Source organism: Gekko japonicus, unplaced genomic scaffold (assembly GCF_001447785.1).
Source record: "Gekko japonicus isolate JY-2015 unplaced genomic scaffold, Gekko_japonicus_V1.1 scaffold3276, whole genome shotgun sequence".
Taxonomy (NCBI): Eukaryota; Metazoa; Chordata; class Lepidosauria; order Squamata; family Gekkonidae; genus Gekko; species Gekko japonicus.
In genome coordinates this window covers 145,522-170,141 of record NW_015165923.1, presented here as the reverse complement: position 1 = coordinate 170,141, position 24,620 = coordinate 145,522, and the positions used below count along the sequence as shown (strand labels likewise).

At 39.8% G+C, this 24,620-nt stretch overlaps 2 protein-coding genes across 2 annotated transcripts in view; one reads left to right on the top strand and one right to left on the bottom strand.

The window, feature by feature from the left end:
- Positions 1–585: 585 nt before the first annotated feature.
- The window catches only part of RALGPS2 (Ral GEF with PH domain and SH3 binding motif 2), a gene marked incomplete at its 3' end in the record, with an annotated part of 88,359 nt that continues 64,324 nt past the window's right edge, over positions 586–24,620 (bottom strand). Inside the window, exons 8-11 of the mRNA XM_015411414.1 lie at positions 4,630–4,767; positions 2,214–2,304; positions 1,550–1,617; positions 586–721 (exon numbers count right to left, since the gene is read on the bottom strand). Of these exons, the coding sequence (XP_015266900.1) occupies positions 586–721; positions 1,550–1,617; positions 2,214–2,304; positions 4,630–4,767 (433 nt within the window). The remainder of the gene's footprint in view (positions 722–1,549; positions 1,618–2,213; positions 2,305–4,629; positions 4,768–24,620) is intronic.
- ANGPTL1 (angiopoietin like 1) overlaps positions 12,708–24,620 on the top strand; it is a 24,810-nt gene continuing 12,897 nt past the window's right edge. Inside the window, exons 1-2 of the mRNA XM_015411415.1 lie at positions 12,708–13,018; positions 21,527–22,357. Coding sequence (XP_015266901.1) covers positions 21,538–22,357 — 820 coding nt within the window. The 5' untranslated portion in view covers positions 12,708–13,018; positions 21,527–21,537. The remainder of the gene's footprint in view (positions 13,019–21,526; positions 22,358–24,620) is intronic.

Sequence of the window (24,620 nt, the reverse complement as noted above, 5' to 3'; positions counted from 1 at the left end):
CTTAATGTGTCTGTATAACTTTTTTCCTTCCCCTTTCAGGGTTTTTTGTGGAATTACTGAAGACGATCCGATCACTTAGTCTCATTAACTCATGAAAATCGAGAGAACACTTCAAACGGTACAAATTTTGACAAAGCTTGCCCACACAATTTGTGACCGGCCGATCCAAAATCAGCTATTAAGCATGAATCCTAGGCTATCTATGGCTTAACCTCCCTGTTTTTGTAATCCTAAGCGGGCAGGCATATCAAGCCCCTTTTGAGCCACCCAACATGTCTGATGGGCTTTGGGTGTAGGCATGCTAAAGAGAAAGCAACTTCTATGTGTTCTATGTGACCACAACATCTGTCATCATTCTTTCGTTTTCTTTCTATGTGCATACAATATTGATATATCTATAAACAGGCAAAAACCTCTTATGAGATATTTAAGCAGTTCTGTACATGAAGTGCTAAACCAAATGGTGAACAGAGTGGCTTTTAAAAATAATTTCCGGGTCTTCTGAGATCAAACTGATAACAAAATGGAAGTGAACATGCTAAAACAATATTGTATTTAAAATTAATTTAAAAGCCAGCCACTGACTTGTATCCTAAACTGTGACATTTTCTATGACCGTGTGAAATCAGGTTCCTAGGGGATGGAGGAGTTGGCGGTAGCAATGCCCCTTCAGCTGCAGCATTTTTTCGTATACTTTGTGGAGAAGCTCCAACTTCAGGGCCTGTGAATGAACAAAACCATTTTTAGCTTAGAACTTATGGCTGTATTACAATCCTTCAGCTTCTGTGTGCAGAGTAGGGCTGAAACTATGTTTACTGCACAATTGTTCAAAGATCTTTGGTTTTTCAACATCAACAGTCTATAAACAGGCAAAAACCTTTTGTACTTAATGCCAACATTGCAGTTTGCTTCATTTTGTAAAACCCAGTTTTAAAACTAAATCATATAAAGAAAATGGATGATAGGCATCTCTGAAACAGGGTGTCATTTCCTTTTTTCTAGGTAAATATAATAGGATAAACATGGTAGTAGCATGAATTAGTGAAGACAAGAGTCACTGGAAAAGACAATAATGCCCAGAAACATTGAAGGCAGCAGGAAAACAGGAAGACCCAACATGAGATGGATTGACTCAATCAAGGAAGCCATGGCCCTCAGTTTGCAAGACCTGTGTAGTACCCTTCTCAAGGTGTGAATGAGCTCTGGAAACCTGCTAAGTCTTGAGAGCCTCAAGGGACATGACCCCAGATAAATTCATGGTTGTGTATGCAGAAGGATCCATGTAAGACAGAAAGCAGAGGAACCTAAGCCAATGTAACCTTTCAACCTCTTCTAGAAACTTTTCAGGAGGTGCAAGGACTGTGGTGAGAAGGCCTGAGAAGCACCAGTATGGGCGTGGAAGCTGGAAACATAATCCTGGGCTAAACAATGCTCTGAGAAGTTCTATTGTAAATGGTACATAACTTTAATAATAGACAACTTCACAGTAGAATGAGACCAAAGAGGTGTTTCATAAACTACCTCTGCTGCCCCTCCGATAAACACCTACCTACTAAATCTTCACGAGAAGCAGCAGAACGAGGAGTGCTGGTCCCAGGCTCTATCTTTAATGAAAGCCTGAATTAAAAACAAAACAAAATTTTTTGTTTGCAAACAACATCAGCTACACGGAGACAGCTACCGATTTTATTCTTGTGAAAACGCAGGTATACATTTATTATTTGTTTTGCTCTGTGCAGGAATCTTGAGATCAAACCATTCCATGCTACTATGGCTGCATTATGACTCCATGGAAATCTTCCAACACTGTTTGTGATTGCCAGTCCCAACTTTCAGAGAGCCAGAATCAATTTGTGAACACAGATCTAGCCCTAAAGACAGACTTGGGGATAAGTAGGCAGACTGGGGAAAGTATAGAGAAGCTGAACTACATCCAGATAGAACAAAGAATGACATAACATTCCTTAGATATTTGCAAGACTTCAGTTACTACTAGGGCATATTTTGCAGATAGGTGTTTAACCCCAAATCAGATGAGTTGCAAGAAAGACATCATGAAAAATGGAAGTCTATACACTGTAGAGAAAAAAAAATACAAAGAACTGAGAAAACAAAAGAGCAGACATTTATTTTTGCCTTCCTTTATTGTAGTTTATGAGGCTCAGACTTGGAAAAAGCCACATGCATTTTTATTCATTAGTGTTCATGCTTACTTATAGTTGTCGTCTTCCACAAACTTTTGAAGCTCTTCTATATACTGAACAGAATTCAGATATTTTTGAACATGAGGCAGCACAGAGATATCTAGATAGCAAACAGTGTATAAGTCAGTTATTTTGTATCTTCCTTTCATTTAACAGTATTGTATTTCTTGCATTCTTTGTATGGTTCTGAACTGTTTGTGATGCTGTCTCCGGTCACAGATAAGCTGGCATTTGGCTGACAACTGTGCCAAAGGAGAACAACATAAGAAAAGCCAATGTTGGATCAGGCCAATGGCCCATCCAGTCCAACACTCTGTCACACAGTGGCTAAAAATACCAGGTCAAAGAAGAAAAAAGGGAAAAAACCCTGAACCTAAACCTAGAATTCGGAACCTAAAAAGGTTAGTCAGGAATAGAAAAGTTTTTGATCAACACTGCTTTTAACCTAAGGAACATTTTATTTGGAACATTTGGCTGTACAACCTTAGATGAATATACAGTTGACCAGAGAGAAGTACCACTGGACATGTGATTTCACTGGAGGCTTCATTTGTATTTCTGTATTTTTTTTCCTTGCCCAGTGGTTAAACTTTGGAACAATTGATTTCTGGTCTTTATTCCATATTTTGTATATGTAGAATTGGATGTATTTTTGCACATCAGCCAATATGTTCTGTATGTATTAGACCTCTGAGGAAGGCCTGTAAAGGCCGAAACGTGTTAGGTCTATCTTATTAGCCCTTGTATGTTTTTATAGTTTTATATGAGGTATGAATGGGCCCTTGTTTGTTATTTTAATTTATGTTGAATAAACACACACATATATTTTTGTACATTTTATTATTAGACTTTTAGAGTTGGCCCTTTTCTATTCCTGACTAACTTTTTTAGGTTCAAAAATACCAGGTGCCATGAATCTCTCCAACTATAAGCTAGCAGGTGAGCACCCATGAAGGGAACCAGCATCCTTCTTGCCAACCATATTTCATGAAGGGAAATCTAAATAAAATTTGCTGGGGTGGAAGAAGAAGCAGCACTACTTTTACCCTATATTCATGTTTATATATCTTCCCCCATATTTCTCCTCGGCAACATTTCCTAATGTGACACTTAAATCTTTTCTACCAACCATAATACAAGAATGGATCCAGTGGCTCAAATGTGCAAGTGACTTCAGAAACTGTTGCTGGGGAATGCTAGAGAGGCAACTGCAAATGACAAATTATGGATCTCATCTCTTATGCATACGGACTTCGGGGCATGGCTATAAAGAACAAATTATTACCCTGTCCTGTTAGACACAGCATAATATTGCACAATTACCTAGAAATATTTAATAAACATCCTGGCTTACCAATGGACACAACCGTCTTCCCTAACACAATTTACACAACCCACCAAAAGATAACAATTTTAAACAAATGCATGAATACATGACGTTATAGATTAATGCATGAATGGCTGAAACAACACATCATATAGATAACTGTAGTCTGCTAGAGATTTCTGCAATATCAGAGATATTCCCAAAACATTTCTCCTTCTCCACAGCTGCCTATTTGTTGCTTCAGCAGCAGTTAATTTTAATATCATATTCTACAATGCCAGGTACTAAAGAAAGGGAAGTGGCCTCCAAGGGCCACTTGAAATATAAATGTTAACTATTTTTAAAAACTCAGATTTCTTAGTAGCATTTTGCTTTTGCATGTTGTCTAGTAAACTAATTAAATGACAAAATACCCCTGCTTACATTTACTTCTCCAGGTTATGGCTGGGATCCACAAAACTACTTTAGGGCATACCCAAGGGCTGAGATATGCTTAGTGCATTTGACGGCAGACCCCTATTCCATTTAAGAAACTACTCTTGGAACTCACTTCATTTTCAAAAATGGCCTGCTCTTGTGGCATGTGATGGAGAACATCTGTGTGATTCTTTAGATCCTGGGTTTTATCTTTCTTCTACCACTCTCTTTCTTTTAAAAAGAAATGGCTCATAGTTGCTTGAAAAGCGGGTTGCTTACCAGTAACTGGTGGTCATCTGTGCATTCACACCCATGGGATCTAGTGCGCATGCAAATCAACCCCTATTCAAAAATGTAGAAGCTGACAGCAGTGGGGAAGGAGGGCGGGTGGTGTGAATCGAACAGCGAACTGATCAGACCGATGAAGAAAGAGGTCTTTTCAACGCGGCGGTAAGAAAGGAACTGGCAGGATGTCTGCGCCCACCCCTCTGGGAATGCGTGGTGGGGTTCCTGCACATGCCCGAGGGACTGGGCGCGAAAATCCATTAAAAACGCTTGCTACAGCACTGATCGGTCCAACGCGTGTGCACTAGATCCCATGGGTGTGAAGCACAGAGACCACGTTGAAGATCATAAAGTTACCTACAATGGTATGGTATAAAAGTACAATATAAAACTTACCATATTCACAAGACTGTTGTAAATCTGAAATTATTCTAAGTATGTTATTCATTAAGTTTGATCTCTGCTCATTTTCCAGAATACTTCCTGTGGATGGATACGCTGAGTCGATATATGTCAAGTCTGAGAGATAAATACCTGAAGGTAAGAGCAGAAAGATTCCTTTATCTAGGACCCAGAAGTAAAAAGTCATTCCAAAAACAGCTAACACATTACAATGTAATACAATGATCTACTGTATACTAATTAAAACTTCAGGAGTTTTTACTGCCTTTTAAACGTACATTGGCTAGAACTACCATCCATGGAACTGCTGTCCACTGCTTATTAGAAAAATCACTTACTTAAAACACAGTGTTTTGCTTTTGCATACACTCATTGACTAGACTGAGCCCAGAAGTCATCCCTTTGCCACAAAGTATTAAGTACAGAACTGCAAGGCAAAAAAATCCAATATTTCACAACTTGTATCCTCTATTCAGGAGCTGCGGTGGCTCAAGTGGTTAAGACGCTGAACTGCAGGCTGTGGAAGGTCAGTACTTCAGCGGTTCAAGACCCGGGTGCCGCAGGACAGGGTGAGCTCCTGTCTCTAGTTCCAGCTCCTGCCAACCTAGCAGTTCGAAAGCAAGAAATTGCAAGTAGATAAATAGGGACCACTTCGGTGGGAAGGTAACAGCGTTCCGTGCGCCTTGGTGTTTAGTCATGCCGGCCACATGACCACGGAAACGTCTTCGGACAGCGCTGGCTCTTCGGCTTTGAAACGGAGATGAGCACCGCAACCCTAGAGTCGGATTCGACTGGCTTTCGAGCAAGGGAACCTTTACCTTTACCTTTATCCTCTATTCAAAATACCTTTCTCTCAGTCACTCAGAGATAGAGACAACCACACAGAAACAGCACGTAAGTGGCTTTTAGTTTTGATTGACTTTTGGTTGCAAGAATGTGCAATTGGCCCATATCTCTAAGGGGAATGGTGTGAAAGAGATGGGTGGGGGCAGTACAGGAGAGCTGTTTCAGGATATAGGGAAGGAGACTAGATGGTGAAACCTGCAGGGTGATGTTCTGACATGGGAGGAAAGAAGTGGGTGATTGTGAGCAGAGCTGGTAAAGGGATTGGGAAGGCAACGTTTAGGAAAGAACATTCACATGAATGCTGGATGAACCCTTTGTGAAGAAACGAATTTTTCACCTTGAGTTTTTAAAATGTTTTTCTCTCTAGGCTGAGAAAAGGTAAGAAGGGGGAAAGTCAATTCAATTGCTTTTCCAGCCTCACCTCAGCCACCTTTTAAGAAATGCTAATGGATCCAGCCCCCCCCCCAAAAAAAACAGGGAACAGAGATTTGGAGGAATTAAGGCTAGAAAGCCTTCAGGAAGAACTCCTGGGGAGTTCAAGATAAGCTTCTTTGGCCAAGCCTGACCTGGACAGTGGGTGGGAAAAGAGATAAAACTCCTGGGAGCAAGGAGGAAGGGTCTCTTTGGTGCTGATTCCATTGAAGTGGACAGAACTCTTACCTGAGTTCTGGAGGACCCTCCCAGTGGACAATTCCTACATAGGTCATGTGGTGGTGACGGTTGAACACAGAAAAAGAAAATCTCCTCCAGGTGTTGGGAAAACCCAGGAGGGCAGGGTAGAACAGGGCCTGCAGGCCAGAGCAGGACTGTTCCACCACACCCTTCTCCCGTAAAACCAGCAATTTTGGGGTTATGGCCCTGTGATGGACAGTAAATGGTTAATCCTGTAACCCATCCTGAGAACGTTGAATGACAGGGGATTCAAATGGAATTCTTCAGTTGAAAGTGGCAGTTAAGAACTGACAGTTGACTAGGAAGGAAGGCTAAGGAGTGAGAGGATCAAGAAGGATCTTCATTCTAGCCTCAGAGAAATAGCTCCTAGAAAAGGGGGTGATCCCTATTAAGTGGTTAAGAAGGGAAATTGGAACTTGTTTGAATGGTCCTGCCTTCACCAACTTTAGTGTCTGTGATACCAAGAAGCTTTAGCTTGTTTATGTAAGCAGAGGTTGCCAAGAAATCTCAAGTTTTTAAAGACCTGTCTAAATAACAGAAACAATTACATGTGATGAATTATCTGGCATTTAATTTTTATACAGTTACCTCATTCCTGTTGCCTGTTCACCTCATAAGTCCTATATCTGATTCCTACCTGACCATTTCCCCTCAAGTTAAATAAAACAGTTTGTTATTTTTGAACTACCATCAGCCTCTCGTGTGTCATTATCGAATCAGGACATAAAAAGGATTTTATTCTCTCCCTTCAGTTCCTTAGGTTGGGCCAGCTTTTAACAATATACATTCAAATGACTGGATGAGAAAGTCAGAGAAAAACAAAGAAGGAAAAAGGGGCTGCTTGGCAAAGGACAAGATAAAGAGAAACAGGCCCTTGGCATGTGATGGGTAGGGAGCTTAGTCCTCCAATCCATGAATTAAAATTCACCCAATATAAGTGGACAATTAATGTGCAATATGACAGAACACTTGCTTTCATTTCAGTTTTAAGTTTAAAGCTGTTTGCAAGTTAAGCTCCCCCTTCCCAAGAGTTACATACCTCTGCTATTGGCGAAGACAACCAGGTTATTACTGCCAGAATAAGATGAATGCACCTTTTATAGAGGTATATGTAACATGAGTTACATTATGAACTCAATCCAGGTTGAGATTCCGCCTCTCCACCAACATTATTTAATGTTAAATCAGGTACACACACACACAAGCAGCAGTCTCTAAAAATTAGCAGTGTCAGAGCAGAACTACGCAGTCCACTGTGTGTCAAAGCCTAGCTTATACAAAATAGAGTCAAACAGAGGTTTCTACAGACATTCTAGGGGTAACTTACAAATTAAAAATAGCAAGGACACTGAGTCCAGATAGTATATACATCCAACAGTTCTGAATTAGAGATGTAAAAGCCTGGAAAAAGCCCCCAAATTCTCCCTCTTTTCCAAAGTCCCCCCCCCCTTCCAATGGAAAAACTGGAAATTTTGGGGAGTACTGCGGGGGGGAACCTCCAATGAAATATTTTCTCTTTTTGAATGAGTGAAATGCTTTTAAAGACAAGGTGGGCATGCTATAGACATACACAGCTCTTTAGTAGAAGATGCATTTCTGCACCTAGAAGGATACTTAATCTTCATGAAAGGAGCATGCAGGGCTTTCTGTTTCTCAACAGCTGCATTCCTTCTGTTGTCATTTTGACCTGATGTGGTTGACCTTTTCAAACAACTGTAACACATTTACCCACAGACTGAGTAAAAAGTAGCTTATTGCCTTACCTTGCAAGAGGGAGAAAAAAAGATCAGAAGAAGGTGGGGCAAAAACTGCACTAAAGAGGAAAACGGAAAGTTTCCATTGACAGCTTTCTCTAACCAGCTATCAAAAGATGTGACAAAATAGCACAGGAAGCCTCAGCTTGCAGTTGTCTCTCAGATATCAGTTCATCTGCAGTTTTGCTTGTACAAAACTAAGGTACCATAAATATGTCAAATATTGCAATTTTATGTGCTAAGTTATAAATGATGCATTTTCTGTTGTTAAAGCAGTAAAATTAGTTTATGTTTGACAGGGCAACAGGTATTGCAGATATTTAAAAAACAAACAAACCCATTTCTGTTTTTCCTCTAAAGAATTGGGAAAAACCCGTTCCTCCCCCATGGCTTCAAAATTTCTGTAAATTTTACATTTCTGTTCTTAACTCAAAAATAAGACTACTGATCTTCTAATAAAAATATGTAATTTGTTGCTAACATGCCAGAAACATCCAACATCAGGGGTTATTTCCTGCCGGAGCAGAGCTCTGGCATAAAGAGCCTAGGGGGCAGGCACATGCAACAAGGCCCACCCCCTGCTCCCAGCAGCCCTCAGTCAGAGCAAGAAGCAGCCAGGTAAGCTGCAGAGACGCCCCCCCCCCAAGCCCAAAACAGTCCAGTGGCACCTTTAAGACCAAGTTTTATTCAGGTACAAGCTCTGCCTCCTCTGTGAGGACAGATCTGCACGTTCTCTCCCCCCCCCCCAACAGCTAGCAATCCAAAACTGTTCAGTGAAGCCTGAGCAGTGGGTGTTGCCTTCTGACACACTTCCGGTGCTGTCAGGGGGTGGGGCATATGCAAATAATTTATGCTAATGAGTTATGCTAATAAGCTCCTGCACCTCTACGAAATGACCCCTGTCCAACATCACAATGTTTTATTAAAAAAGGGATCCGGGGGACATCCAAGTAAACTATAAAACAATTAAATTTTATCCTAGGTAAATTAATAGAACTTAATAAAAATCAGAGTTGTTAAAGATGTAGAAGATTTGCCCTTATTTAAGGAAAAACAAAACAGTTTTTTTATACGCAAGCTCAGCCTCCATCTATTCTTTGAGTGTCAACTAGAGATGGGAGGGCCACCTCCAAAATGGGAAAAACATTCCCTGCCCAAGGGCTTTCCCCCAATGGAAAAACTGAAAAATTTCAGGGAACACTGGGGAAAAACAACTCTTATGAAACATTTTCTCTTTTAGAATGAGTAAAACGCTTAAGGCAAGATTTCACAAGTTCAAAATGCATAGTATGAAAAAGTCTGAGAACTGCCTCAATTTTTCCAATGGAAATTTGGGGAAGCACTGGGGAAAAACCCCTCTTACACTAGAAACACATGCAATATTTTCCAAGACTTTTTTGTTTAAATGTAAATAGTCTATTCAACTATTAATATGCTATAATGAGTTTAAAGCAATACACTATTAAATAATTCAGTGTTTTCAATAGTAGTTATCTTAATATCCAGAACATGCTGTAGTCCTGCTGTGACTATGAAAGAGTTTCAGTCAAAACAATACTTTCTTTTGTTTACTACAGAATTCATTTTCTACTTTCAAATTTTATTTTTCCTACCTCTCAGATGGCATAAATAAAAAAAATACATGTGCTATAGCAGCATAGGGTGCTGCAGTTTGTAACCCCTTCTCAAGTACTGGGTATATTTTTTCTGTACAGAAAATTAACATAGTTATACTTTTAAATTCCATAGATATGCCAAATAGTACAATTGAATATGCTGATTATAAATAGCTTATTTCATGTTGCTAAATCTGAAAAAGTAGTTTGGGTTTGACAGGAAAGTAAGTACTGCGTATATTTCATACACACCCTTCTGGTTTTTTCCCAAAAAAAATAGGGAAAAGCTTTTCCCTCATGGTTTCAAAAGTTTTGGAAATGTTATATCTCTTTAGTTAACAAGCATGTGGACAGAGGTAGCCCAGTAGACATGTTACGCTTGTATTTTCAGGAGTATTTGACAAGGTGCCTCAAAAGCTTCTATTCCTGCAGTTGTGTAGTAACAGGGTTTGTCCTTTTATGGAATGGTAAGTGGTTAAAGCAGCAGGACGAATAGTCTACAGTGGGCTTCTCTAGAGATCATTTTTGGGATTGGTGCTATTTAATTATTTAATAAATAGCCTAGAACTACAGCTGAGCAGTTAACTAGCAAAATGTACAGATGACATCAAAATTGTTTGGATGATGAACACACAAAGGTATTGTAACAACCTCTAAGCCAACCTCACTGAAAAGGTGAATGGATGATTAAATGGCAGATGAAATTCAAAGGAAATGAAAAATTATGGACATTGGGGCAAAATTCCCTAATTCCATGAATATACCGATGGGGGCTCCTGAACTGACAATGGCATTGGTGCTTTGGTGGATAACTCGCTGAAAAATTGACTTCATATTTAGCAAGAAAGGGACTGAAATAAAACTAATGTTATAGTAACTGGATGTGGTTAGACCTCAGTTTGAATAACATGTCCTGTTCTGGTCATCACGCAACTCCCCTCCCCAAGATACTAAAGACCTGGAAAAAGTACAAAGGCAACCAAAATGATCACGGGGTTGGAATGTAGCTAAGGCAGCTGAGGCAAGGCTAGAACATGCAGAGGGTTTTTTTTTTAGTAAAAATAATTGAGGTGTGGCATGGTAAGAGATCTACAAAATCATGCAAGGTGTAGAGAAAGTGGATAGAGGGAAAGTTTTCTCCCTCTCTCATAATACCAGAATTTGAGATAATCCTATGAAACTGACTGGCAGAACATTCAAGCCAGACAAAAGGAAGAACTACTTTTAGGTGGTGGTTAGCTGACACGGAGATGTGATGATTACCCCTGACTTTTGTTGTTGTTCAGTCGCACAGTCGAGTCCGACTCTTCGCGACCCTATGGACCAGATCACGCCAGGCCTTAGATGGATTTAAAAGGAGTTTGGACTGATTTGTGGAGAACAGGTCCGCTGGCTAGTAGTTATGGTAGCTGAATGGGAACTCTGAGTTCAGTGGCATTACTACTGGTGGTAATGGGATGCTGGATCAGGTGGACTATTAGTCTAATCCAGCAGGGCAGCACTTACATCTGTTACCCACGAGGAGAACATGGGCAAGTTGAGTGTTAAGTGGAGGTGGAAAAATTCTGTTCCTTTAGAAGAGCTCTGCTGATGGTATTTTGAATCCAACTTGTTGTTCTTACAGGGTTTTTTTTAATTAGCAAAACTGAAAATATCTGCTGTGTTATGTTGGTATTTCTCTGAACCAAAGGATGCCACAGTAACATCCCAGGCCTAACATGCTTCTGCTGGATACGCTGGTGACACTGTGAATTTGAATGAACAAGTCAAAGAGATCCTTCCTGCCTGGTAATCCTGATTCTTGTAAAACAATCAAATGTATTCCTGCTGGGAATGGGTCTTTCCAGAATGACTTTTTGTTGAACATTTTTTCCCCAAGGAGCCAACATTACAGTAAGGCTTTTCCAAGATACCCACCTCCATTTTAATACGCAGGTCTTCTGAAGTTCTTTCACTGAAGGCTCCCTGGGGGAGATGTTTTAGACTTAACTATGTTCTTTAGATTTAGTTTTGTTCTTGGATAAACAAAGGGCCATCAGTGTTCATTGCATGACTGACAACAATGCTGCAACTGTATAGTGTTTGCCTGGCATGGAGTCAAGATTGATTACCCTATGATGTACCAGTTGATGCCACTACCAAGAGTGCTAAAATATTTTTGTAGAAGTGGCCAGAGTAACTGAGGAAGTGATCTTGCCCTATAATAGTGGCAGCTGTTATAAAAGAGGGGAGGTGAAGAAAGCACATTAAGTAGTAAACCTACAACGCAATCCCTAATGCAGAGTTACTACAGACTAACCTCAATCATATTAATGGCCTTGGACTGGAGTAACTGCATAGCACTGCAAAAGTAAATACCTAATTCTTCTTAGCAGAATTTAAGTAAATGTTCAGAAGTCTGGCTTCCAGAATTACTTTAGCAGGATACTGGCTCCATATTATCTGCTAAAGATCTTTAGCAAAGTATAAAATCCTAAAATAAGAGATGTCATATCAACCTACAGACATAGGAACAAAGTATTTTCTTTGAAAGAAAAAACAAACACTTCCACCTAAGTTGTCATAAGGCAGATTCTGTCAAAGGTGGCATGTTCTGGTCTTTAAAAATTGAATTTCTCTTGCAAACTCTTGTCCTTGACATATTCCTATACTCAGGAAACACAAGAGTTAACATTACCTTACTTGCACAAAAAGTTTCTTTATGACTACTGCTGCTCAAACTGTTTCTCATTAAGTAAACTTAAATAATTGAATGTGACATTCTCTTCCGCATTCTTAAGGACTAAAAATGGCTCATTTTACTGTTATATTTTACTGTCTGCTTCTTCCATTCTTGGCTATGCAAAACTTGAGGTACATAGCCTCTAAGAATCTTCCCGTCTAAACGAAGCTCACTATTGCAACAACTCGAAAGCCATCTTTAGGCAGGGCAATAAAATGTTTCTAAATTGCCTGACCTCTTATTAATTGTTTTCCCATCTGCCCTTCTCTGTTCAACCAGAAAACAATCTCTCCTTGTTCATACTGTGCTTCTCCCCCTCCTCCCTCTCCCCAATTCCCTCTCTTCTCTAAAGGTTGTGGATAGGAAATCCTTTGGAACTTTTTTCTTTAACTTTTTGGTGACATCATGTGTGTGCTGACTGTTTTAAGTCTAGCCATGCATTTGTTTTTTTAAAAAAAAAACACACGCCCAAATGTGCTGTATATGGAAGTGAGGTCAGCTGTTGCTGGTTAGCACATTTCAGCATGCAAATGCCAGGCAAAGACGGCAGAGCAGCTACACAATCCCTCTGTCTCTTCTGGAGTAGAAGAAAAGTATGATAGGTGGCTCTGTTATCTTACTAAACTAAATGGGGTGATACAAACTTGGACGTAATATGGCAAGACAAAGCAGCAGCTCTCTCTAGAGTTACAGATTACCAGCCGACAATACTGGCTGCGGGAGAAAAAAGGCAACCGGATTTTTGCTCTGTGTTAGAAGAAAGTCATCACACGGTTAGTATTCTCACATTTTCTTTACTGCCAATCTGCATGTTTTCTGCACATCTATTTGTTCATATGATGTGTACATGGATGTTGTTCCTTTCACTATGCTAGTGTACGAAGTGAAATTCATTAATGCATGTAGTTTGTATTTTGTTATTGCACGAAGCCATTATAGGGTGTCCCCACTGCAGACAATACAAGGGGCAATGTTACTATGGAACCAGCTTGTGAACTGCTTTCATGAGAGAGCAAAATGTTCAAATTATACGCCCAACCTACACGCACACTTTGACCAAGAGAAAATTTTACAGGCAGACCATGAATATAATAAAACATCTTCTTGCTAAGTCTGTGCGCTGGTATTCCTTAGAACCAATGACAAATTCAGTGTAGTTCTAATGAAAGAAAAGAAAAGCTAATTCAAAATCTATACTGTGCAAGTTACTATGCAAATTTCCAATTAAAGTGTTAACTTGAACTTTCCTTATTCATAAACAAGCACCTCTTTTGTCCACCACAGCAGACATTTCAGTCAGCAGCACTTGTTTAAAAGTTATACTAGGATTTTCCACTGCAAGTTAACCACACACAGCAACTCTAACTTTGTTAGGACACAACTATTGCGAGCAGTGGTTTCTAATGCCTGAAAAGAGTACAAAAATCATGGAACAAGCCTGAAAGAAAAAAAGTCTCTCCACTATAGCTTTTCAGTGATATTAGGCCAGTTAACTATTCATTTGTAGCACAAGATCACTTTGAAATTACCACTGTACATTACAAGGGACTACAAACACTGGAGATTTTCTTAGAAATCTAAAACTGGCACAGAACCAGTGGCAACAAAGTGCCATGCTACAGGAGAGTAGAAATGTACACAATGAAATACACAGGATTGGGTTAAACATCTGGCTCTTTTAAATCTTACACTGGTTCTGAGATGCAGCTGACCCGTCACTTTCTTGGTCTTAATTTGCGTGCTGCAGATGCAACTCTTTACAGAAGGATTGCTTAACAAGAAGTAACAATTCCTACGCTTATTAGGACATCTGCCTCTGCTTAACTATTCAGTCTTCCACTGGTAACTTTCTTTTGCTTTCAAGCAGTGAGGGTTTTCCATTGTTCATGCAGTTTTCAGTGGCAGCAAGAATTACAGGACAACAGTAGTTTTGATTCCTTCCATTCTATGCAAAGTAATTTCTGATCCTTAGCCAGTTACTGACAACTCTGCAAACTCTTAAGTCGTTTTGGCTGGTTTTGATTAGGTGCCTGGACATTACGGTTAGGGTTGCCAGATGCTTACTGGCTGCCAGTGGAGGGGTCTAGGCTGCTACCTGGGAACTTCTGGTATGGTTACCATAGAGTTTTTACCCAAATGCTAGAGTGTCCCCCGCATGATGTGCCTGACGCGATGATGTCACCTCCAGGTGACATCACTGCACCAACACATTGGGTGCAAGGGAGCTGTACGGGATGGGGCTTCCCTGCAGGCCAGTGGCAGATTGAAGCCCCTGAAACCGGGGGAACCCCTGCTGCCCCCGGGAGTCTGGCAACCCTAATTATGGTTATACATTACAGTTGGTCTGTTGGGAATTTTTCTTTCCTTGATATGTAAAATTCTAGTCTTTTGAGTTTCCAATACTGGTTTTAAATGAAAAAGTTAAAGAATACACACTTTAAAAGGTTCAAATAAGTCTAAGGAAGGCCTTAACGTTACATGCTTGCAGCAACCTGACAAAGGGCCTTCTCAGTCATGGTACTGAAACTTTGGAACCTCCTCCCCAGGGAGATTCATCTGTCTCCCTCTATCATTGCCTTCCACCAGCAGGTGAAGACTTTTTTGTTTGGCATTCCCTCACTAACTCTTATTAGCCCTCCTCTCTATTTGTGTGATTATATGTTTTAATTGTTTTGGATATATATATATATATGCGCTGTTTTAGTGTCTGAACTGTTTTAATGCCTACTTCCTTGGGTGGACAGATGGCATAGAAATGTTTTAAATAAATAAGCTTGTATAAATATCAGTACTTCAGTTGTTAGTAAAAATAAAACTTTCATCATTAGTTGTTTGGGAACTATTTGTTTTAATTGTAGCAAATACTTAACCCATGTCTCTTTTTAACCCTTTGTGATCATAAACTTTTTAAAAAGGAGGAAAAAAGTAAATTATTCAAAGTTATCGACAATCAATTCCTGGAGCCTTACGGCAGCTAAGGAATACCTAGCAACCTGCTTAGTAATATGAGGGTTCTGGTCAGGTAGAAGATATAAAACTCCATATAACCAAAAGACCCTTTAAAACGAACCCTGAAGTGACCAGTGCTCCTTAGAGCATCAGTTGCACCGCGCTGCAGGCTCCTCCCCAGAAGATATAAAACTAACTGCTTATCAGGGTGGCCTTTAATCTTGCATTAAAACGAGCTAATTAAAGAGTTCTTCAACTCAGTATAAAAATTTATATATATATGCGCTGTTTTAGTGTCTGAACTGTTTTAATGCCTACTTCCTTGGGTGGACAGATGGCATAGAAATGTTTTAAATAAATAAGCTTGTATAAGTATCAGTACTTCAGCTGTTAGTAAAAATAAAACTTTCATCATTAGTTGTTTGGGAACTATTTGTTTTAATTGTAGCAAATATTTAACCCATCTGTCTCTTTTTAACCCTTTGTGATCATAAACTTTTTTAAAAGGAGGAAAAAAGTAAATTATTCAAAGTTATTGACAATCAATTCCTGGAGCCTTACGGCAGCTAAGGGATACCTAGCGACCTGCTTAGTAATATGAGGGTTCTGGTCAGGTAGAAGTTAAAAAACTAAGTGCTTATCAGGGTGGCCTTTAACCTTGCATTAAAACGAGCTAATTGAAGAGTTCTTCAACTCAGTATAAAAATTACAATGAAGTAAAACATGACGCAAAAATTCAATAGCTCTAGCTCTACACCTTTCCTGATGAGGGGTTCTCAAGCCATCTATCAGACTGCCTATGATTCAAAGACTTGCCATGCGATGAAAGATAAAGAGTTCCAAGTAGAGGCTGTCTCACAGCTGACAATGGGAAACCCATGTTTGCACTGATGGTACTCATTTGCTAGACAGCAGCCATCATATTAAAGGAAGCCCAGCTCATTTCAATGGAAAAATATCACACAATGACCATAATACAACAAGGCAAGCAAGCCATGTAAGACATTTCCTCTTAAAAAGTAACCCATGCATGATTTACTTTGCTAAACTTTGTAGCAATTCTTGAGTAAGGAATGTATGAAAAAGCCGCATACGAAAGCACAGAATTGGTAAAAAGGTAAAGGTTCCCTTGCTTTTTGAGTAAGGAATGTATGAAAAAAACCGCATACGAAATCACAGAATTGGTAGGCATATACTAATCAATTGAGGATCAAAGCATTTTAGCATTCTGAAAGAATATTCTCCCAAAACTGCAGAGAGCTCAAATGTACATCTGTTGAAAACTGACTGATGTATAATTTAATTCAATACTGAAGACTGGAGTTATCAGTTCATCATGCTACAAGGATAATGTCCAGTTATCAAATGAAAGCACTCTGAACAATGAAAATACAGAACTGTCCTTATTCTCAGTCTCTGATGCCATTTTCTGGTATACAAATTTGCCTCTTCAATTTAACTTCTTCATTCCTGCATTTTGCAGCAGTCCCTCCATGCAGTGGGTTGGATCCAAAGGACCTTGGCACGCACAGATCTTTTCTGCCTCTCCCTTCCTGCTGCATTCCACTGTGCTCCTAAAAATGCTACTTCTGGGGAGTTCTCAGGAAGACTGCTAAATGCCCTATGGGGAACCTCAGTGGGAAGGGGGAAACCTGTGAAAATCTCCCCCTCTGTGATTGGATCCAACCCAGTAAGATAAAACGTTTCAGATTAGATTTTGCTCTCAGTGATGCCAAACTATACATATTGTACTCAGATTTATGCAAGCTATGCAGTCTACAAAATGTATTCATGTTACAAAATTTTGGCAGGGATTAGGGTGCTTGTTTCATTGTAAGGTAGCCAGAACGTATGCCAAATTCAATGGTGCAGTAAGAGATAACAAATAGAAAAGTCTTGTGTACAGTAAACTGAATTATACAGAAATACATTGCAGCTTGGTGTTAATTTCTGGTGTTTCAATAGAAAAACTTCATTTAAATAGTAAAACGGTTTTGTGTATGAACTTTATGAGCTGCTACAGTATCTTTCACACGTTCCTCTACCATTGCAGAACATTCCCTGCCCCCCCACCCTCCGGCAACAAGTTAATGTATTGCACTATCCTATTTAATGATGTAGGACACATGTTATGATGCCTTGTGCCATTTTGGTTTGGCTGAATTGCTTCTTTTTCCTAATTAAAGTGCTTTTAATTAGTAATTAACCAACCAGCAATAAAATAAAATGAAAATCAGAAGAAAAAGCATGCTTTATGTATTCAATAATGAGTCCAGAAAACAAAAGTTACAGTACTCTTTACTTAAAGTTTGACTTGTGGTGGCAGTGTACCTGAAGATCTCTTTTAATGTCAGGCGATCAGTGCTATGTCTACAGAAGAGAGAATAATAGAGGAATACATTAAATGCTTTATTTATAAACTGTGGAACTAGCTCACACTCCACCAAATCAACTCATGACATAAAGGTTTAAGAAAAGGGTTCAACAGAAGATGATAGAACACAAGGCAACACATATATTGTAACGTTATTTTCTTCTCATGTTACATAATATATTTGGGAAAGGAAACCCTACAGCAGAGCCACATCCATATATCTGACAAAATGTTTAGCATTTTCTTGAAGTCAATAGATTTGAGAGCTGGACTAATATAGTAGCTAAGAAATCGAGCTATGATCAGCAATGTCTCAGCTTAAAATTTTGCCTCCATCATTAATTCAGTAGCTAGTTCTAGGCAAGCTGCTTGTGTAACCTCAGTTTGTGGGTTCTGTGGGGCAGAACTTGGAATGAATCTTGCAATAATTCAAAGAGAATACAACATTTTTACTTTTCACTTAAAAGCATATCATCATGTAACAAAAACATAGAACTTAGTAACACTTAACTTTTCCCTCCTTCACAGCCTGCCACCCCCAAAGTCCATCTCTATCCTATTGTTGGTGGCCCAGGAAGTCTCCAGCTGAGCATTCTGTATACCGGCTTTGAACATGAGGGTCCCAAGTGAACTCCCCATTACATCATACAGCCCTGAAACAATAATTCTAAAATTTCCAATTTAGAACCAATGTCTCCCTCCCTTAACAGTTTCCATACACAAACCATAGTTAGCTTGAACAAGGTGTTAAGAGCCTATGATTAAGGCTCAAGCTCCCCAGCAGGGCAGTCTTGCTTCCCTCCTTTGCTTTCCACACAGTCTGCACCCTTCTGCCTCTAGAGGCTCCACCCCTTCCTGGCTCATTCCATTCCTAGCTAGGGGTTACATTCACTCTCACCCTCACTCTTCCCATTTGCAGTACAATACTTATTCACCTTACAAACTTCCTAAACAGCTTGATTACGCAGTGAATGTTTGAAATACTTGGCTCAGTCTTGTAACAGTCTCTCAGGAACCCATGAAGTCCTAAAAACAGCCTCAAAAACAAAAAAACAAAAACACCACCAACCCAAACCCAATTTACTAGCCAGGATGACAGATCGAAATTTGGTATACCATCTCTGAAGATTGGCTATGATCTGACGGCATCTAATGATGTATGCTTGGAAAGCATTTTGGATTTTTGCCACCTAGAAGCTGAAGTGCCTGACTTATCTATTTGAGAGCAGGCTTGGATTGCTTATGACAGAAAATCCCATTTCTGTGTACTACACTCATAGGCCTTGGATAAGTCTACATAGCTTCATTCTTGTTCAAAAGTGGCGCCAGAGAAGCTGCTCTGTGAATACTTAAGCCTATAACAGAACAGCTAGCCATGTTGGATTTTAACTTTGCATGCACATTCCACTATTTGAGGCTCAGTCTTGTTACTACATCAGATACATGGAATAGATTTTAAATTAAATGAACCCCAGAGAAGAATCAGCCTAAACAATTAGCAAGATGTATGTTCTTGGTACTTTGTTCTGGGAAGAACTGAGTTTGTGTATCAAAGCCTCCAGGCCAGCATCAGAGCAAGCTACGGCATTAATGAAAGGCCAGTAGCAGAGAACTGATATGAAACACGTTTTGCTGCCCACCTGCCACCAGTGCCAGACAAGAAGAGTAGACGAAGGCCACGGCATTAATGAAAGGCCAGTAGCAGAGAGGACGCAGGAGCCCAAATAGGCAAGGATAGAGTATGGATGGAACTAAGGAAGTCAGGTCTGACTCACAAAAGCTTATGCTGGATTAAATTTGGCTAGTTTTAAAGGTGCCACTTGATTTTGGTTCACATTACTACAACAGATTAACTGTAACTGGCTACCCTTTAGAAATTATCACCTCCTCTGAAGTCAACAAGGCTACTGTTTTCTGAGGTAAGCCTTCCTTTATGATGCCATCTTGTGTGCCCAAAGCAATTAGGAAGTTCTACTGCTTACACCATGTTGGAAAGTGAAATTCTATTCCTACAAAAAACAAACTGCCTTTCAAACATACCCACTCTTTTTAGCTCTGCATTGTGAGGAAGAAATGAAGTTCCTGACTTACTATGAGGCAGAAGTCTGGATTTTACAAAGCAGCACAGTGGCTCAATGTAGGTAGTTCCAGAATAGTGGCTGTGTCAGTTGGGGTGGAAGGGGGGAATTGGGGCAGAAAGGCTTGGCCTGAATCCCCTCATAAATCTTTATGTTGTGATTCTATGTGTAAGGGACTGGAATGATTAGGATGTTACACATGATGGATGATGGGAGAGGTCAGAGCTTCCAGCTTCTCTCTCATGTAGCTAGGCAAGGCTTTGTGTTCAAGCAATTAAATGGATGCTAGCTAGTGCCAGCATTGCAATTAAGTTTACAAAACGCCAACAAAAATTTACCCTGTTCGTTCTCCCACACATCTGTATTAGTTAATCCCCTTTCACAGGCATGCTCCACAATGCAGAACCTTCTTCACAATGATGCAAGCTCATACTGTGGGGAAAACCATGTGAATAATATGACTCCATGGGTGAAATACAATCATGAAGATCTTTGCTATGTAGTCTCCACAGGTGGGCAGACAAATTTGCCCACCACATTACGGATGTGGTCGTATGATTTTAGGACAAAGCACACATGTCCTGTTTTAAATGGACAAGAAAATACCAAGCTCCATTTCCTGACATGGATATAACATTTATTTACTAATGAGATAAGGAAGAGTGATAACATACAGACCCTTTGGTCACGCTGTCACTGCCTCTGATCCAATCAACTTGTACATCTGTGGGTATGCGGGGAGGGGGGAGGGGGAGAGACACCTCAGATATGTATTTCTAGTCAAATACCTCTCTAAATTTGGTGTTGGATGCAGCAAGCAAGCCTTTCATCTTTGACAATGATTCATCAAAAGTCTTCCTAAAAGGAATTTTCAATTTGTTCCCCAAATTCCCAATGAGGGAAACATGTATATAGGGGATGCAAGGATTTTGTCTTCTCTTTATCCTGCATTTACCATGCTCAGATGCTGGGGTATCCCCCAAGTGGTGGCAGCGAAAAGATTTACCAAAGTTCCAGAGTGTTGGGGAGGAGTAACATCCAGTGTTAAGGGATTCATCACATACCACCAAAGCCATGTGGCACAAATCTAATGGTGGGGAAAAGGGATGGGATAGTCTGTAGGCCAGCCACCATTCCAAAATCCAAACTATGACTTTTGTTAGAATAGCCTTGCATGCCGAAAATAAGTAAATGCTTTGAGTGAAGAAGACAATTACTACACATACCATAGGCCATGCCACTGTCCTTTCATATTTATGGACCTGAGAGTGCCCTGGAAGTGATATGGGACAGAGAGATGAAAAGGGTCAAAGACACTGAGCACAGTGCTGTACATTTTGTACAACACTCGAATGAAGGAAAGGCTGTGAGTGCCCTGGAAGGAAAGACAGTGATATGGGAAGAGAGATGAAAAGGGTCAAACACACTGAGCACAGTGCATAACGTCTTGTACAACACTCGAATGAAGGAAAGGCTACTAAACTGAGAAGGAAATTCTCCTTTAATTAGATCCACCTAAACAGAATTCCATCAGAACTGTAACTATCATTGATATTATTATTATTAAGGAACACTAGTGGTAAAATCTGGAAAATTATTTTCACGGAAAGGACACTTTTGTATCATGTTCTGCAGTGTTATAACTTCCCAACACCTTTTAATTTAGTTAATTACTTTTTATTTTATGAACCACAACTATAAAGTGCCACTTATCTCAATTACCCATAGTTAAAATTTGGAGTAATTACAGCCAACACAGTTTGGTTTAAAATTTGGTACTTACATTGTCTTCAGTGTAATATGTTGGCAAGTTAGTTTTTTTCTATTTTTGATTATTTTGATGGTATTTTACCTGACAGATTTTTTCCCTTTGCCTTCAGCTCACTTGAAAATGAAGAGACTCTTGTGGACATGGGGTTTGCTGTTATTATTAGCGTCCAATGGACACGGTACAAAACAATCTAAAGTCAAAAACTCTCTGAGACGTCACCCACGTTCTACAGAAGGGGGAGATGAAGGAAGAAAGTGTGGCTACACATTTATTGTTCCTGAACAAAAAATAACTGGACCGATTTGTGTCAACACAAAAGGACCAGGGCCAGAGAATAAAAAAGATGAAATTACAAGGATGGACATTGAGAATCTGAAAGACGTGTTGTCCAAGCAAAAACGGGAGATAGATCTCCTGCAGCTAGTGGTAGATGTGGATGGGAATATCGTAAACGAGGTAAAGCTGCTGAGAAAAGAAAGCCGTAACATGAATTCCCGGGTCACTCAGCTGTACATGCAGCTTCTGCATGAGATAATCCGCAAACGGGACAATTCACTTGAGCTTTCCCAGCTGGAAAACAAAATCCTCAATGCCACAACAGAAATGTTGAAGATGACAACAAGATACAGAGAACTTGAAATAAAATACGCAGCACTAACTGATCTTGTTAATAATCAATCCGTTGTCATCTCTTTATTGGAAGAGCAATGCTTGCGGATATTCTCACGGCAGGATACACATGGTTCTCCACCATTAGTTCAAGTGGTCCCTCACCACATTCCTAACAGTCAGCAATATACCCCAGGACTCTTGGGAAGTAATGAAATACAGAGAGACCCAGGTTATCCAAGAGACAGAGATGTAAGGCCACCTCCTGATCCAGCTACTTCTCCCACAAAAAGTCCTTTCCGGATCCCACCACTGACTTTAATCAATGAAGGTAAGACATTTGCTGCAGTCTGTATTGGTCTTATTTTTTAATTTTAAAATCTCCAATAGCTATTAGGTATCAAGAAGCAGCTGCTGGGGTTTAGGACTGTGGTGTTTGAGAAGAGGGCGCCAGTTATCCCACCCTATGCTGTTTTCTTGCTTAAAACTGCACCTTTTGCTGTGGCTGACACTAGCTCTGACACTAGCTCTAGTAGGGGAAAACAGGCACAAAAAGAGTTTTTTGGTTTCCCATTACAGCCAGAAACAACTGGGAGAGGGGCACATTTCAGCTGGAGGAATGGTGTGTCTCTCTCTGTGTGTGGGCAGGTAGTTAAAACTTTTCTTCCCCAGCAGCATAGTCCCGGTCTATATTCACAACTTCCTCCCCCATGGCCATTCTTTGAGGCTCTCTGGACAATTTTATTCAGTGTTACTCTAGACTAAGCCCATTCTGATCAGTGGGCCTACTGGGAATTAAGGATACTATACTGCAGAAGTCTTATTTTAAACACATTTGCTGTTTCATCCACAAAGCTTAAGTAGGTTTTTTTAAATGACCAATTAAAAGAATGTTTAAAAATGATTACCGGCCTGTCTGACCTCCCATATTTCAACATTTGAATGGAGGGCTAGCAAGCAGCTTGCCTTGTAGAAAATGTTACCTGATGTCCAGGGCAAGTGATTAAATGCAAGAATAGGTGACTATAAAAAAAGCAAACCTTGAATTTAAAAATACTAAATACTTGTAATGTGAATTAGGTTTTCTGGCTGCAAGTCATTCATATCTTTCTACTAAACTGATGAAAAAGACATTCAGGCACCTCAAGGTGCTGTATATGATTCAAATGCATCTCAATCATTAGGAATTCAGGTTGAACATCCTGAATTTCTCAAACAAAAAACATGTACCGGTAAATTGTGAAGGCAACACACATTCAAACGTTCACCCTAAATACCTTGTTGACCAAACTTCAAAAATAACAGGCACTGAATAAACTGTGTTTTACCTGTTAAGGGAATTGATAAAAGTCATTCACCTATCACCTTTGCCTGCTTCATCCTTTCCAGAACCTTGAATTTAAAAATACTAAATACTTGTAATGTGAATTAGGTTTTCTGGCTGCAAGTCATTCATATCTTTCTACTAAACTGATGAAAAAGACATTCAGGCACCTCAAGGTGCTGTATATGATTCAAATGCATCTCAATCATTAGGAATTCAGGTTGAACATCCTGAATTTCCCTAACAAAAAACATGTACCGGTAAATTGTGAAGGCAACACACATTCAAACATTCACCCTAAATACCTTGTTGACCAAACTTCAAAAATAACAGCCACTGAATTGATATGGAACTAAATAAACTGTGTTTTACCTGTTAAGGGAACTGATAAAAGTCATTCACCCATCACCTTTGCCTGCTTCATCCTTTCCAGCAGCTCAAACGAGCCACTTTCCAGCTACATCTTGGGCAATGTAGGCCTCAATCCACTGTTTCAAACCATTACTTCACATTAAACGCCTGGTAGCTGCCCAATTTCCCCCGCGGTTTCGTGATCCTGTTTTTTGAAGATCACGAAACTGCGGGGGAAATGGGGCGAAGCTGCAGGTCAAAATGCGGCCGTGCGGCTTCGAGTGGGAAATTGACCAATGGAAACGGGGCAAAGGGAGGCGTGACGGCGGCGCAACTCCTTGTGCAAAATCAGTCCCAGTCAGTCATTGGTCTGACCGGCAGCAGCACCCTAGGCTCCCAGGCAAGAGGTCTTTCACATCGCCCCACTACCTGATCCTTTCACCATCTGCATGCAAAATAAATACTCTACCACTATGCCACAGCCCTTTCTGCTTTACTAAGATGTGTAATATTGTTCTAATTTTACAATCTTGTTTCATTCATATAGTCTTGGTTCTTTGAACTGAAGTACCTTTAATTGAAGCTGATCAGGACAGACACTAGGCATAAGCTAAATACCAGACATGTATTATATACACCAAATTAATATACAAGATGGAATGCTCTTCCTAAAACTGAACAGAAACATTACCAGTCTGAAACACAATCAACCCTCCCCAAATTAACTGATTATCCTTACAGGAGAATTTAATTTAAGCACAGATTAGTTTAAAACAACTAACCAGGATTATTTTAGCTGTATTTTTCTTTTGTTGCATATTTGTGGGTTGCTTAAATCAATAAAATGCATATAAAAGTAAAAATTACATTGCAATATAATATAATATAATATAATATAATATAATATAATATAATATAA